The sequence below is a fragment of the Marmota monax genome, unplaced genomic scaffold (genome assembly GCF_021218885.2).
Source record: "Marmota monax isolate L192 unplaced genomic scaffold, Marmota_monax_Labrador192_F-V1.1 WCK01_AAM20220418_F8-fsc00068, whole genome shotgun sequence".
NCBI classification, from domain to species: domain Eukaryota; kingdom Metazoa; phylum Chordata; class Mammalia; order Rodentia; family Sciuridae; genus Marmota; species Marmota monax.
In genome coordinates this window covers 2,930,864-2,947,332 of record NW_026692352.1, presented here as the reverse complement: position 1 = coordinate 2,947,332, position 16,469 = coordinate 2,930,864, and the positions used below count along the sequence as shown (strand labels likewise).

The 16,469-nt window shown below is 41.1% G+C and overlaps 1 protein-coding gene across 2 annotated transcripts; it reads right to left on the bottom strand.

Annotated features, from left to right (window-relative positions):
• Nucleotides 1-1,637: 1,637 nt before the first annotated feature.
• On the bottom strand, nucleotides 1,638-7,133 carry Folr2 (folate receptor beta). Of its 2 annotated transcripts, XM_046442157.1 has the most exons (6): nucleotides 6,977-7,123; nucleotides 5,990-6,106; nucleotides 5,465-5,623; nucleotides 2,514-2,702; nucleotides 2,265-2,400; nucleotides 1,638-2,118 (listed from the first exon to the last, which is right to left on the bottom strand). In XM_046442157.1, exons 3-6 carry the CDS (start codon nucleotides 5,609-5,611, stop codon nucleotides 1,832-1,834), a joined length of 759 nt encoding a protein of 252 aa, XP_046298113.1. In that variant the 5' UTR covers nucleotides 5,612-5,623; nucleotides 5,990-6,106; nucleotides 6,977-7,123; the 3' UTR covers nucleotides 1,638-1,831. The 2 variants fall into 2 exon arrangements, with proteins under 2 accessions (XP_046298113.1, XP_046298112.1); XM_046442156.2 differs by lacking the exon at nucleotides 5,990-6,106 and having other exon boundaries at nucleotides 6,977-7,133.
• Between the last annotated feature and the right edge of the window lie 9,336 nt (nucleotides 7,134-16,469).

The window sequence follows — 16,469 nt, the reverse complement described above, 5'->3', positions numbered from 1 at the left end:
GAGGAACGAAGGTGACAGCTGTGTAAACTGCAAAGCGCGCCGCAGAACGAATGGGTATTATTAGCACCGCCCCGGCCCCAGCTACTCCTCCAAGTCAACAAACTTGTGCCTCTGAGGGCGACACGCCGAGCCCAGGGCTCCGCAGACCGGGAACCCTCGATCCTCCCACCCGCCCCCGCACCCCCCGCGCCCCCCATACCCCCTTGCCCCGTCACCCCGGGGCGGAAGGGAGACCCAGCCGACGGAAAGCGGGTGGAGCCCATACTAGGGTCTGGCCCGCCCCTTCCCAAAAAAAGACCTAGCCGGTGGCGGCGTCTCCCGGGAGTCCTCTTCCTGCCCCGCCCCTCCGTCCCCCCGCCCCCCACCCCCCTGCTCCTTAAAGGCGCAGGCCTCCAGCCCGGCGTCCTGTGCCGCCAAGTCCTGAACAGCTGTCAGAGCTTTACTTTAACCTGGGAGAGAACTTTCACTTTGCTAAATTGAACCTGTTGGCAGATCCCGGGTCAGTCCTAAGGCACTTTCTCTAAATCAAATATGCATTGGCTTAACCCCACTAGGACAAAGCCTGGGAAGAAGGACAGGGGTAGCTCTATGGGGACTTTAAGACTAATACAATAACTAAGTGATCCGCGCCACCTACCCACCCCATGTTCAGATCCTACCAGAACTCCAATAACTCATCTTCCGATTTATGCCCAAGTTCCCCATCAGGCATACACTTTTTCATATGAGGGAAGGTGAGTCTGATACGAGGGGGAGAGAGACCTAGACTAGAATTTTGCACACCTGGTTGCTAATCCCAACTGGGACACCCACCTCCCTGCAAGCTGTTCTCAGACAGCTACCTGGGGCCTCTTTGGAGACAAATGTGCTAGGTGTAGATAAAGACTTTCTCAAGGAGAACTGGAAAGCGAGAAACCCAGAAATAGGCTCAGGCCCAGCTCCTGAGTGCTGTGCAAAGACAGAACAACCCTCCAAGACCAGCATATCTACCGATCCTGGGAGGGACAAAGTACCAGAGAAGAGGCCTGGCTCTTGCCTCTGGGAAGATCCTCAGAGTTTCTAATCCTCTGCTAGACACACCACCAGGACACGGCACAGAGCCAGTTCCAGTCTTTTGAGTATTTCCTCTTCAGAAATCTCCCAGATTGTCTTTCCCAATCACCACTTCCTCCTCTGAGGGTCCCAAACTCCAGCTTTGCTCTTAGTCCACATGTTAGGCAGTGTGAACTTTTCCCCCTGGATTCCCACTTTCAGCTTTCCCATTGCAGAGCTGAGCAAAGTCAGGCAGACAAGCACTGGGGAGGGGGAATGTTTGGGAACCAATATAATTAAGAAGACCTGGACCTGACTCTCATTTAGGGCCATAGGAGCAATAGAATCCCTGAGGACTACTGATTGCACTCACTGGGAACACATGCTTTCTAGGCAACAACTCCTTTACATTTCACAAGCCCAAGGGAAGGAATATTATCTCCATTTTATTGAGGAAACTAAGGTTTTCAAGCATTTGAATTTTACATAGTGAATGGCAGAGCCGGGATTAAAATACAAGTCTAGTTGTATTAAAATACAAAAGCTATGGAATCTGTCCCTCACCCACTACTCACCAACTCACAGCTAAAATAATACATCACACATAAATATGTCACTAATTTATTAGAACTGACTGTTGGAAGAACCCAAAGCCCTATCATGGAGGAGGAACTGGGTAGCAGAAGAGTGGGTAATAGATGGAAGCAGGTTTAGGGATCTCTTTTGTGGAAGCTGAGAGGAGCCCAGCCTGGTCATCCAAGCTGGGAGCAGACAGAGGGTGGTATGGGGAAGACTGGACTCAGACGAGGAGCCAGAGTGGCAGTATCAGGGCCAGGCTGAGCAGGTGAAGACCCATTCCATGGGGCATGGCCTCAGCATTCATGGCTGCAGCATAGAACCTAGCCACCTCCTCATTAGGGTTGCCTTGGTCTGGGTCAAACCACATCTGGATGCAGCGGCCACTCCCTCGGCTATAGTTGCTGACCTTGTATGAGTGACTCCAGAGACCTTCACAAAGGGCAGCTGGTGTGGGAAAGTAGCTCTCAAATGTTCGGCAGACAGCCCCAACTGGACACTTATTAACTCCTGCAGTCATAGACATGGTGAACACAGTCAGCCAGCTCTGGACCCAAATCTCATTTCTGTCATCCCAGAAATCCTTACCCAACCCCCATTCCTCAACGTCCCCCTTTCCAAACCCTACCTCCATCTCCCCACCCACAGGCCCTCACCTGAGGTCCAGTTCCAGCCCTTGTGCCAGTTACTCTTGCAGGTGAAGGATGTGCGACAGTCCTCCCACCAGTTCTGACAGTCCTCTTTGCATAAAGGCACATTCAGGAACCTCTCTTTGCGCCAGCTCTGGTCCACCTGAGTGGGAAGGAGGGCTCGTCTTAGCCAGGAATGATGATAGCCACAGACTTGAAGGAACTGAGCCAGAGGGCAGGAAGCCTACTGGAGTAGGGTAAGGGAGAAAACTGTACCTGCTGGATCCAGGGCCCCAGGTTGGGTGAGCACTCATATAGACAGTTGTCCTGGATGAAGTGTCTCTTGCAGGCAGGCTCCATCTTACCACAGTGATCCCAGTTAAAGTTATACAGGTGGGAGGTGTCCTTGTGCAGCTCCTGGCTCGTGTAAACAGAGCAGCAGGCATTCCTCCTCCAGGGAGTGCACTGGGTAGGGAAGACACTGGACTGAGTCCCTCTACCCCACACCTATCCTGCCACCTCCAGTCTCATCCCATTTGGTTCTTGTCCCCTGCCCCAGGCAGGTTCTCCAGGAACACTCACTGCAAAGACCTCTCTGTCCTTGACTTTCAGGAACCCCCATCTCAAGGGGGAAAGAATTACAATAGCATAATCAAGGTTCTGTGGAAACCCAGGGTAACCTTGTCTTGGGGATAATAATTATCATTTATATAAAGTCTTTGTTTTTAGTTGTCAGTAGGCCTATATTTTATTTATTTATATGTGGTGCTGAGAATTGAACCCGGTGCCTTACACATGCTAGGCAAGCGCTCTACCACTGAGCTACAACCCAGCCCTATGTAAAATCTTTGCATTTGTTTTTTGATTTGTTTTTGTTGTTGTTGTTGTTGTTGTTTGTTTTGTTTTTTGGTACTGAGGATTGAATACAGGGGTGCTTTACCACTGAGCTACATTCCCAGCCCTTTTTTATTTTTTATTTTGAGATAGGGTCTCTCTGAGTTGCTAAGTGCCTCACTAAATTGTTGAGGCTGGCCTTAAATTTTCAGCGTACAAAGTCATTGGGATTACAGGGATGTGCCACTGCACCCAGCTCATTTGTTTATTTTTAAAATTAAGTATTGAGCACCCAGAGTGAGCCAGTCATAGTTGTATTGCTGGGAATACATCAGTAAACAATACAGACAGAAACATATGTTCATGGACCTTATATTTTAGTAGGGGAGACAGACAATAAGTAAGAAATGAAAAGAGAAAAAATGAGATAAAATCAGGATATGATAAATGATATGGGGAAAAATTAGAGCAGGGAATGAGAATGTGGAATATGTGATGATTGTTAAAATTTTAAATAGCATGGTGGGGAAAAGCCTCATTGGAAGGTGACATTTTGAGCAAAGAGGCAAAGTCATGCAGTAATGTAGTTAAACTAAATTAATTCTTCTTGATAAGTATTAAGATCTGTCTCCAAAGGCTAAGCCAGTGCCAGACACATAATAAGCTCATAAACATATTTGCTGAAAAAAGTGAAAGATCCATTATTATTTCCAAATCTAAACCTGACTTCATCTTACACATGGATACATCATATTTCCACAAGCTTCTAATATAGACTGGGTTTTCCAGGATTGAAAATGCCTTAAAATAGAAAGTAATCCCAACTGTTTTTTCATACTTGAGTAGCTCCAGTGCTCTTAATGATTTAGAAATTATGTCATTGATAGAAACCCTGTTTAGAGCATCTTATAGCATTTATGTAACCAATGGAATACAAATATATCAATCTTCATATATAGTTGCCCTATTCATAGTGATTTTGTAAATGAAAGCAAGCACATACTATTTCCTGATGTCTTCTAATGTACCAGAGAACAGATGTGAACAGAGTTAGAAAATATTTTATTTTTACAGGTGGTTGTCAGCTTACAATGGTTTGACTTTGGATTTTTTTTTTTAACTTTTAACTGAATAGTGTGAAAGTGATATGAATCCAGTAGAAAGTGTACTTTGAGGGTTGGGAATATAGCTCAGTGGTACAGTGCATGCCTAGCATTTGTGAGGCCCTGGGTTCCATCTTGTTTACAGAAAGTAAATAAGAAAGGAAAGAAACTTGAATTTTTTAATTTCATGGGGTAGCGATATATAGTACAATGTGGGGGCAGTAAGTCACAGCTGCTAGTCATGTGATCACAAGGGGCAATAGTCCATTCTCAGCAGTGTACTGGGTTGCTAAGCTGTGATGTTCAGTAGGTTAGGCATATTAACTTGTGATGGGCTTATTAGGACATAACCCCATGGTAAGTCAAGTAGCACCTCTACTTTCTGCTTGCAATTCCTTTGTATTACAGATAGAGCATTATGTTGATATTTTTAAAACTGAATATACTTGTAAATTCTATTAGCCTGAGTTTTACTCCAGAAAAGAAAGAAGATCTAAAAATATTTGTCATAAAAAGTAGACATTGAGGGCTGGGGATGTGGCTCAAGCCGTAGCGCACTTGCCTGGCATGCGCAGGGCGCTGGGTTCAATTCTCAGCACCACATAAAAATAAAATAAAGATGTTGTGTCCACCAAGAATTAAAAAATAAATATTAAAAAAAATTCTCTCTTTCTCTCTCTCTCTCTCTCTCTAAAAAAAAAAAAAAAAGTAGACATTGAGTCTAATATGGTTGCAAACTTCTGGCATAAATTTTTATAAACTATGTGAATGTACAAGCACTATGCCCTGCATCCCTGTCACAAGGGGCCTTCCTTTATTCTACCTTTGCCACTCCATGGAATTAGCATGTCGTGAGGTTAAGAAGAACCATGTTTCCCATGGTCTCCCACCCTCCAAATACCCGTCCTACCTCTTCCCCATCACAAAGGCTGATCATACCCAACTCCTGTGTGGACCCAAGTGCTTCTGTGGACCTTCATTTCCCTTATTCCTGTGATATGGAGAACATCACCTACCTGTGTCAAAGAACCACTGGGAATAGAAAATCATATACAGAAGCACATGATACCTAATAGGATTATTCAGACACTTCCTACATGGTACCTGTCCTGAGGAGGGCTTCCAAAAATTCACCTCCAAATTCACTCTCCTTACTCTACTTTCATCTTCTCTTGCAGCAATGACTTGGGCATGGGGGTATGACCTCTCAAGCTATCCCCCCACCACCCTGACTTCCTCCTCCCTGTTAGAACCAGCCCCTTCCCCAACGGAACCACATTCCAGACAGACCTGATTATGCAGCTTGTCCTCAGGACCTGGCTTTGCCTTGTGGTGTTTGGCATCCATACAGACATTGAGCAGGTCAGTCCTGTCCCGGGCACTGCATGTGGTGGCTATCCAGGCCAATAGCAGAAGTGGTATCAATTTCCAGGTCATGTCTTTCTGTCCCTGCAGAGGGAGCTATGGTTAGGGAGACCAAGGCCTGTGGGGAAAGAGGTCCATCCAGGGTGCCCCCTCCAACCCCTGCCTCAGTCTCCCTGTCCTTGTAATACAATGAAAAATGAGGTTGGACCATGTTCCTTCAGTGCTGAGTCCTGAGGCTAGAGCAGAGAAGGTTGGCAAGGGGGCTCCCTCACCGAAGGCTTAGAGGGCTCAGAAGGGGAGCTGGGGCTAGTGGGAGGGCACTCATTGGAAGAAATGCCTTGTGCCCTCACCTTCTCTCTAGATTTATATTTATGACAAGTAATTAAATAGTATGACAAGTAATTAAATAGTTCAAGTCCATTCCTTGAAAAGGGCCAAGTACACACTCACCTAGTGTCAGCAAGTGCTCTGTGTTAGACTGTGAGTCAGCTGGTTTTCCATGCCAGTCTAGAAACACTGTTAGCTCTGAGGATGTGGCAACCCAGTCTGCCTGCTGAGCTCTCCAGACTGGCACGAGGATCAAGTGACTTAACTCACAGGGTGGTTTTTGGTTAAATAACACAAAAATGGAAATACTAGTGGTTACATAAAACATTGCTTCCTGAGGCTTTTCCTTCCCTAATTTCTGAAAGCCATTTCTGGCTCCACCTATTCTGACCCTGGCCTCAACTAACAGACCCCCACCCAACATACACACACCTGTCAAAATACAAATGCAAAGACACTCAGACTGAAGGAACAACATACAAGTCCCTCATGTTGGAGCAGGCTTCCAAATAAGCACTTGGAGTCATGGAAGGCACCTAGCAAAAGTGACAGTACACATCTCTGTTCATTCCTACCCTCAACCCACCCCCACCCACTACAGGTTGTTCCTCTGGGCTCTGTCACTGAAGTACATAAGAACCAATAATGAAGACCCCTTCTTCTCCCTCATTATTTCCACAAGCAATTGATCATCAAACCCGGCAAGTGTCTCTCCAAATCCTTTCTGAAACTCACTTGCCATGACTGTTTGGGGCCAGGTCTTCCCTTCAATTTTATCCCCTTTCTGTAGCCTTCCCCACATAAACCAGTCAGATCTAATAATAGATAAGTCCCTTTTCATTCACACAAACCTGCCAAGTACCCCCTTTGCTCTTTTTTTTTTTTTAATAGTACCAGGAATTGAACTTAGGGGCAGTTGACCACTGAGCCACATCCCCAGCCCTATTTAGTATATCAATGAGTTGCTTAGCACCTCACTTTTGCTGAGGCTGGCTTTGAACTTGCAATGCTCCTGCCTCAGCCTCCTGAGCCATTGGGATTACAGTCATGCGCCACCATGCCCAGCCCCCCTTTTGTTCTTTTCACCCTCTTCTCCTTGGAACACCTTACCTGAACCTCTTTTGCTGTTGGGAGTACACAAAGGTGTGTCAGAGTTGGCCTCTCCCTAAGCTGGAAACAGACCCAGGCCCTGGGCTGTCCTCAGCAACTCTGTCCACAGCACAGGGTAGAAGAGCTCTGGTGAGCACAGAGTGAGATGTCCTCACTCGGCAGTTTTGTTCTTCCTTCTCTTTCAGACTCCACCCCTCTCCAGGGCTACAGAAGTTTGTCCATTTAGTCATTCCTATTTTAATTTATCTCTTCACTTGTTAATTTGCCCATTTCAGGATCCACACAGTCAATATTCACTAATTCTTAAACAATTGCTCATCTCTAAGGAAGATCTGAAGTTTTTAGGAGCCCCAAGTGGTTCTCAGGATAAAACTAGCTGCATGAAGATAAGGCTTGGTAAATAAGAACCCAGACTTTAAGGTCATGCCAATGGGACCCAGTGAGAGAACCATTGCTTTCATGGCCTTGAGGAAAGTCACTGGACCTTGCTGAGCTTTAATGTGTTCAGAACACTTGTGAGAATTACATATGGAAAAGCCTGACACACCACACTGAGTAGGATTAAATGATATATATCAGGTTAATTTGTGAGCATCCAGATAGACACAGGTAGAAGCTGAGGTACAAAAGTCAAGGGATTTACTCCAGGATGCAGAAAAATAAAAATTGTCACAAATCTGATGAATGACAATATCTCATCATCTAGCATATTGAAAACATAATAAATAATTTTTATAGCTTTTAAAAAGATGTGATAAGAATACATATTTCATAAAATTTATCATCTTCAGCCATTCCTGGCTGTACAGTTCAGTAATTTTAAATATATTCACACTATTGCACCAAACTTCAGAGCTTTTCATGGTAAAACTGAGTCTCTAAGTCCATTAAACAATTCCCAATTTCCCCTTTCCCTATCCTCTGACAACTAGCATTCCTCTTCACTATTTTCTAAGGAATTTGATTTCTCTGGTATCTCAGATAAGTGGAATTACGTAGTATTTGTCTTATTGTGACTGACCAATTTCACTTAGCATAATGTCCTCAAGATTCATTCTCGTTGTTCAATGTGTCAGAATTCCCTTCCCTTTTGAGGCAAAATAATGTTGTCTTGTATATATACACCACACTTTGATTATCATATTCTTCTGTGAAGAGAATTTCTCCACATCCTCATCAACACTTTTTGTTGTTGTTGTTGTTGTTCATTTTTTAAATTTTCATAGTACCCATCATAATGAGTATGAGGTATTGTGGCATGTATTTGCATTTCCCCAATGAATACTAATGTTGAGCATCTTTTCCTATCCCGGTTGCCACCTATGTATCTTTGGAGAGATGTCTGTCCTCATTGCTTCCATGTGTTGACTGTTGTGAAGAATACTGCCATGAACATCTGTGTGGAAATATTTTGAGACTTCAGTTTCAATTATTTTGTATATATACCCAGAGTGGAACTGCTGAATTATATGGTAACTCTATATTTATTTCTGTGTTTTTGTGGTGCTGGTCAGAGTACCCAGGACCTCGCACATGCTAGCAAATGTCTACCACTGAGCTACATCCCCAGCCCTCTATATTTAACTTTTGAGAAACTGCCACATTGTTTTCCATAGTGGCTGCACTGTTTCCCATTATTTTTTTTTCCTTGTGTTTGTTCTGGGGGTTGAAACCCAAGCCTCACACATTAGTACTATACCACTGAAATGCACCTTCAGCCCTTTCATTTCTTTTTATTTTGAGAAAGGGTTTCACTAAGTTGCTGAAGCTGGCCTCTGACGGCAATCCTTCTGCCTCACCTCTCAAGTAGCTGGGGTGTCAGGCCTGCACCACCCTGCAGAGCAATTTTCACTGTTGAATGTGATGTTATATGGGTTTTTCATAGATGTCCTTTATCAGGTTTGGGGTGGAGGAATTTCTCTTCTATTCCCAATTTGTTTGATATTTTGTTTGTTTAATCTTGAAAGAACCAACTTTTGATTTCATTGATTGTCATTGTTTTTCTTGCTGTAATCATTATTTCTGCTAACTTTTAGGTGTATTTTGCTCTTCTTTCTAGGTTTTTTTTTTTAAGGTTGTAATTGAAGAGGTTTCTTCTTTCTCTCTTTCTTTCTTTCTCTTTCCTTCTTTCTCTCTTTTTCTCCTCCCTCCATCCCTCCCTCCCTCCTCCCTCCTTCCTCCTTTCCTTCCTCCTTCTCTCTCTCTCTCTCTCTCTCTCTCTCTCTCTCTCTCTCTCTCTCTCTTTCTTTCTTTCTTAACCAGGGATTGAATTCAGGGGGCCTTAACCATTTACCTTATGATTTATTCTTTAATTCATTGGATATTTAGGAGTGTATTTAATTTCCATGTATTTGTAAATTTCCTCCTTTAAATTTTTTTTTTTTTTAGTTTTAGATGGACACAATATCTTTATTTTATTTGTATATTTGTATGTGGTGCCAGGGATCGAAACCAGTGCTTACACATGGTAGACAAGCGCTCTACCACTGAGCCACAAATCCAGTCCAATTTCCTCCTTTTATTGATATCTAATTTCATTAACTGTGGTTGAAGAACATACATAGTATTATTTCAATTATTACAAATACATTAATGCAATTTATGGCTTAATATATGGTGTTCCATATGCCTTGAGAAAAATGTATGTTTTGCAGTTGTTTGTTGGAGTGCTCTGAGATGTCTGATAAGAATAGTTAGTATACACTGTTGTTCAAGTCCTTTATTTCCCTATTGATTTTCTGCCTAGTTATTCTATATACTCCTGGTATAGTAGGATATTGGAATCTCCAACTGTTACTGTTAATTGTGTATTTCTTCAATTTGATCAGTTTTTAGGGACTCTGTTGTTAGGTGCATTTGTGCTTATAATTGTTATATCATGCTAATAATTTGACTCTTTTGTCATTTACAAAATATCTTTCTTTACCTCTTAACAATTTTGGTCTTAAATTCTATCAACCTAATATTGGTGTAACCACTCCATATCTCATTTGTTTATTATTCATATGATCTTTCTCCATCCTTTTAATTTCAACCTTTGTGTGACTGTGAATGTAAAGTGTGGTTCATTATAGACTATATGTAGTTGGATAATTTTTTAAATCTTTCAATCCCTGCATTGTTATTGGAATATTTAACGCAATTTTATTTAATGTAATTATTAATGAATATATATATATATATATATATATATATATATTTAGGAATTACATCTGGAATTTTATTTGTTTTATGTAAATCTTTCATGTTTTCTATTGCTCTCTTTCTCTCTTACTGTCATCATTATCTCCTCCTCCTCCTCCTCCTCCTCCTCCTCCTCCTCTCAGTATGGGGATAAAACCCAAGGGTTTTACTACTGCCTACCATCCTTTCATTCCAGCCTGAAGGATAACTGTTTTGTTTTGTTTTGTTTCTCATGGGGCCAGTCTGCTGGTGACAAATTCAGTTTTGTTTTGTTTTGTCTTTTTAACGAGTGAATGACTTAACTTCTTCATTTCTGAAGGATGGTTTTACTGACTATAAAATTCCTGGCTAATAGTCTTTTTCTTGCAGCATTTTGAATATGTCCACCTGCTGCCTTTGGGCCTTCATAGTTTCTGATGCAACTATTGATCTCATTGACAATCCCTTATGAACAATGAGTCATTTTTCTATAGTTGCTTTTCAAGATTTGTTCTTTGTCTCTCAGTAGTTTGATGTGTTTAGGAATGGATTTCTTATCTTACTTGGAGTTCATTGACTTTTTTGGTGTGAAGATTAATGAGTTTTATAAAGTTGGCTCGTTTTAGCCATTATTATTTAAGCCTTTGGTTCTCTCCATCTCTTATGGTACTCACAATCATGTGTATTATGGTGTACTTGATTGTATTCCCTTAGGTCTCTCAGATTTTCTTCATTCCTTTTATTTAGTCTTTATTTTATTTATCTATTTTGGTACTGGGGATTGAACCCACGGAGCTACTCCCCAGTCTGTTATTTGTTTATTTTAATTTTGAGACAGAGTCTCACTAAGTTTCTTAGGATCTTGTTAAGTTGCTGAGGCTGGCCTCAAACTTGCAGTTCTTCTGTCTCAGCCTCTCAAGTTGCTGTGATTACAGGCACGTGCCACTGTACCCAGTATCTCTTTTTATTCTTTAGAATAGATTCTTTCTTTCTTACTTTTTCTTTCCTTTCCTTTCCTTTTCCTTCCTTCCTTCCTTTCTTTCTGACTAGATATTGTACCCAGGGGTGCTTTACCACTAAGCTACATCCTCAGTTCTTTTTATTTTTATTTTGAGATGGACCTCTTGCCAGATTTCTGAGGTTAGCCTTGAACTCATGATCCTCCCCCCTCAGCTTCTCAGGTTGCTGGGATTACAGGCATATGCCCCTACAGGGGGCTTCAAGAATAAATAGTTTCTATTTTCTATCAAATTATCAGGTTCTTCAAGTCTGCTACAGAGCCCTTCTAGTTTATTATTGTTATTGTTATTAATTTTGCAGTGCTGGAGATAGGACCCTCCCTCATGCTAGGCAAGTACTCATTGGACTATATCCCAGTTCCCCTAGTTAATTTTTTTTTCCATTTTTAAAATTGGTGCATTATAGTTTTACACAGTGGGATTTGTTGTTATGTCTTTGAACATGCACACAATATAACAATTTAATTTGGCCAATATCATTCCCCAGTATCATTTCTCCTTTTTATTCTCTCCTCCCTTCTTCTGATCCCTTTTCTTTGTTTTTTTTTTAATATTTATTTTTTTAGCTTTAGGTGGACACAATATCTTTATTTTATTTTTATGTGGTGCTGAGGATCAAACCCAGTGCCTCATGCATGCCAGGCAAGCGCGCTACTACTTAAGCCATATCCCCAACCCCTTCTTTGATTTTCATGAGGCCCTTCCCCTTCCTTTCTGCTCTCTAGCTTCCACATATGAGAGAAATATATGATCTTTGACCTTCAGCTTTGTCTTATTTCACTTAACGTAATGTTCTCAAGTTCCATCTATTTTCCTGCAAATGACATAATTTCATGTTTCTTTCTGGCTGGATAAAACTCCATTGTGCATATATGCCACATTTTCTTTATTCAATCATCCACTGATGGACACCTAGATTGGTTCCATAATTTGGTTATTGTGGATTCTGCTGCTATAAACATGAGTACACTTGTATCACTATAATATGTTGACTTTAATTCTTCAGGATAAATACTGAGCCGTGGTATAACTGAGTCATGTGGAGGTTTTATTCCTAGTCTTCTAAGGAAACCCCATACTGATTTCCACAGTGGTTTTACTAATTTAAACCAACAGTGTAAAACTGCTCCTTCTTCTCTACATCCTCTCCAGTGTAGCATCTTATTTGTTTGTTTGGTTGGTTTTGTTTTGGGTAGCAGGAATTGAACCCAGGGGCACTTAATGACTGAGCCAAAACCCCCCCCCCCGGTCTTTTTATGTTTTATTTTGGGATAGTTTTCACTAAACTGCTTAGGGCCTCACTAAATTGCTGAGGCTGGCCTGGAACTTGGGATCCCTTTGCCTCAGCCTCCTGAGCCACTGGGATTACAGGTCTGTGCCACACAGGTGGCCTCAGGGTAATTTTGACTTGCATTTCCCTAATTGTTAAAGATGTCAAACATTTTTTTCATATATTTTTTGGCCATTTGTATTGCTTCTTTTTTATTATTTTTTAGTTGTAGATGGACACAATGCCTTTATTTTATTTATTTATTTTTATGTGGTGCTAAGAATCGAATCCAGCACCTCACACATGCTAGGCAAGTGCTCTACCACTGAGCTACAGTCCCAGCCCAGTATTGCTTCTTTTGAGAAGGGTCTGTTTAGTTCATTTGCCCACTTATCAATTAGGTTGTGTGTGTGTGTGTGTGTGTGTGTGAGAGAGAGAGAGAGAGAGAGAATTGTGTGTGTGTTCAGTTTTTTGATTTCTTATATATTCTGGATATTAATTCTCCATCAAAAAAGCAGGTAGCCAATATTTTTTCTCATTATGTAGGTCCTTTCTTCACATTCTTAATTGTTTCCTTTGCTGTACAGTTTTTTAAATTTGATGCCATCCCATTTAATCAATCTAGGTATTATTTCTTGAGTTTTAGGGGTCCTATTGAGGAAGTCATTGCCTGATACACATTAGAGTGTTGACTTGTTTTCTTATTAGAGTTGCATGGTTTCTGGTCTAATTCCCAGGTTTTTGATCCATTTTTAATTAACTTTTTTTCAGAATGAGAGATAAAGATATAGTCTCATTTTTTATTTGAGTTATTATACTGTTTCACTGCAGAATTTAAATTTGGTGTTTTTGAAAACAATTTCTTTCTCTTTATTAAAATCCTCTGTTTGATGAGACATTATTTGCATATTTTCCTTTAATCCTTCAAGCATGATTTTTCTTAGTTCTTATTATAACAGATGATTTGAAGATTTTGTCTAATAAGTGCAACATTTGAGCATCCTCAGGGGATAGTTTCTATTGACAGCTTTTTTTACCATTTCTTTGCATGTCTCATGTTTTTCTGTTGAAAACTGGATATTTAAAATAATATAATGTAGCAACTCTGTAAATTAGACACCCCCACCTATCACTGTTGTTTTGTTTTGTTTGGGTGACTGATTTGTGATTTTCATAGACTAATTCTGTAAAGTCTTTTTTTTTTTTTTCATGTGTGGTCACTGAAGTTTCTGCCTGGTACATAGTGGTCAGTTAATGATTGGATTGAGATTTCCTTCCATTCCTTGAACTCACTCTTGGCTGGACATGTTGGCGTACATCTAAAATCCAGTGACTCAGGGGGCAGGAGCAGGAGGATTACAAATTCAAATCCAGCCTGGGTAACTTAGAGAGACCCTGTCTCAAAATAAAAAATAAAAAGGACTTGAGATGTGTCTCAGTGATAAAGTGCCTCTGGTTCAATTCCCAATACCAAAAATAAAAAATAAAAGTGAAAATAAAAAGTCTCTCACCCTTCACTAAGGGGCTCTGTATGTTAGTTCGTGCATGTCCTCAATCCTCCAACAATTTCCTCTGCCCTCATAGGCACCAGAGTTGAGAGTGGAGACTTCTCATGTCTTTCCTGGATATGTGTACAGTTCAGCAAATGTGGGTGATTTTTAGATTCCCAGGAGTACGTCAAAGCTTTTCCAAGACCCCTATCGATATCTCATTCTCTGATTGTCATTTTACATTTTTCTGGTCAGCCTCTTGTTTGCCTCAGCTGATATTCCTACCTCCAGCAGCTGGAATGTCAAACAATTTGCTGCTGATGGTTTAGACAAACATGTTATAGATCATTTTTCACTGAATGAGCTCTGAGACAGGCAAAAAAAAAAAAACAACTAGCTCAGATAATGGGTCTTTTTTTTTTCTTTTTCTTTTTTATTGAGACAAAGTCTCATTATGTTGTTCAGGCTGACCTGAACTCCTGGGCTCAAGTGTTCCTCCTGCCTCAGCCTCCTAAATAGGTGAGACTACAGGCTCATGTCACAGTGCCCAGAATGAGACTCTTAAAGGGAGCTGCCATATAGATCTAATAGTGGCAATTCTCCAGGGATGGGCTTTGGGGACAGGGCAAACCCATTCTGCCCCCTCTAGTGGCTGCTGGGCTGCTGATTTTCATAGTTCCTGTGGTTGTGGCACTTGATTTCAAAGGTTACTAAGGAACTGGGGAGAAATCAATGAAAAAAAAAAAATGCCACCAAACTTACTAGCTTCTGCTGAGATTCACTTATTTTTCTTGAATTCCTTAGATTCTTGAAAGCTTCCGTTAATTTCAAGATCTCTGGGAAAGTTGATTTTGATCATTTTTGCCAGTGTTCTTATTGCTTTTATGGAGGCATGGATTTTCAGATATCCTTACTCTGTCCTTCTAAAAGTGCTGCTTCAGATTACTTCTATTTTAAGAAGTATAAATCTTTAAATAATATTGGTCACTCATAGTATAAAGTCTATTCTCTCTCTCTCTCTCTCTCTCTCTCTCTCTCTCTTTTTTTTTTTTTGCAGTACCCGGTATTGAACACAGAGTTTCTCTACCACTAAGCCATGCCCCCAACCCCCTTTTAAATTTTATTTTGAGAAAGGGTCTTGCTAAATATCTAGGCTGACTTCAAACTTGTGGTCCTCTTGCCTCAGCCACCCGAGTCACTGGAATTACAGGCATGCAACACCATGCCCAACTCTAAAGTCTATTCTTAACATGAAAAAATAAAAGTTATATTTTGTTTCCTGTGTGTTTTCCCCTGACAGCAGAGTTCCTTACCCAGCCTGAAAATGAACTTTCACTTCTCAAAAAGCATGTTATTTTTTTACTTCTCTCTCTCTCTCTCTCTCTCTCTCTTTTCTTTAATGCTGACTCAAACTCTTGGGTCATGATTATTTAACATAAAATGATAGGAGTCCAGTCCAGATGGGGTGTAGTTCAGTGGTAAAATGCTTGCCTAGCATACACAAGCCCCTGGGTCTGATCTCTAGCACTGGAAAAAAATTGGGGCTAGGGATATAGCTAAGGGCTAGAGCATGCTTAGCATACTTGAGATTTATCTCCAGTACATACACACACACACACACACACACACACACACACACAACCCAACCCACAAAAATAGGATTCCTCACTTTAGAGAAATTGTAACTATTAATACAAGTGTTTTAGTCAGCTTTTTTGCCACAGTGATCAAAGACCTAACAAGAACAATTTAGAGAAGGAAAAGTTTGTTTGGGTCTCACAGTTTCTGAGGTCTCAGTCTATAGAGGACCAATTTTATTGCTCTTGGCCTGAGAGGAGGCAGAACATCAAGGAAGAATGTTGTGCCGGAGGAAAGCAGCTCAGGACACGACAATCAGGAAGCAGAGATTGAGCTGGGGTTACCAGGGACAAAGTATATGGCCTAAAGGCACACCTCTAGCTACCTACCTCCTCTAGCCATATTCTATCTGCCTACAGTTACCACCCAGTTAATCCATTCAAGTGGATTAATGCACTTATTAGGTTAAGGCTCTCAAAACTGATCATTTCACTTCTAGCACTTATTAGGTTAAGGCTCTCATAACCTGATCATTTCACTTCTAAACTTTTTTGTGTGTGTGTGCTGGGGATTGAACCCAGGGCTTTGTGCATGCAAGGCAAGCACTCTACCAACTGAGCTTTATCCCCAGCCCCACCTCTAAACTTTTTTGCATTGTCTCTCACATGAGTCTTTGGGGGACACCTCATATCTAAACCAAACAAAAGGTTGTTGTAAAATATGCTTTTCTTATTAATAACACAGCCAAGACTGAGGCCATTATCTTACAGAACTTTTTTCTGTTATCCTCCAAAATAAAATTCTAAAGTCAGAATAATAAAACCAGGCTGGATTGTGGTAGTGCATGACCAAAGTCAGCTACTTGGGAGGCTGAAGTGAGAGGATAACTTGAGCCGAGGAATTTGAGATCAGCTTGCCCAACAAGGGAAACCCTGTCTCAAAACTAAATAAAAAACAAATAAAATGATCAAGAC

Bases quoted from the DNA above. Each gene is read 5' to 3' on its own strand.
- Folr2 (XM_046442156.2), bottom strand. From the start codon at position 5,611: ATGACCTGGAAATTGATACCACTTCTGCTATTGGCCTGGATAGCCACC. The intron at 2,703-5,464 runs GTCTGTCTGGAA...TTCCCTACCCAG, and splicing joins AGGACAAGCTGCATAATCAG to TGCACTCCCTGGAGGAGGAA. The intron at 2,401-2,513 runs GTACAGTTTTCT...CTTCCCACTCAG, and splicing joins TGGGGCCCTGGATCCAGCAG to GTGGACCAGAGCTGGCGCAA.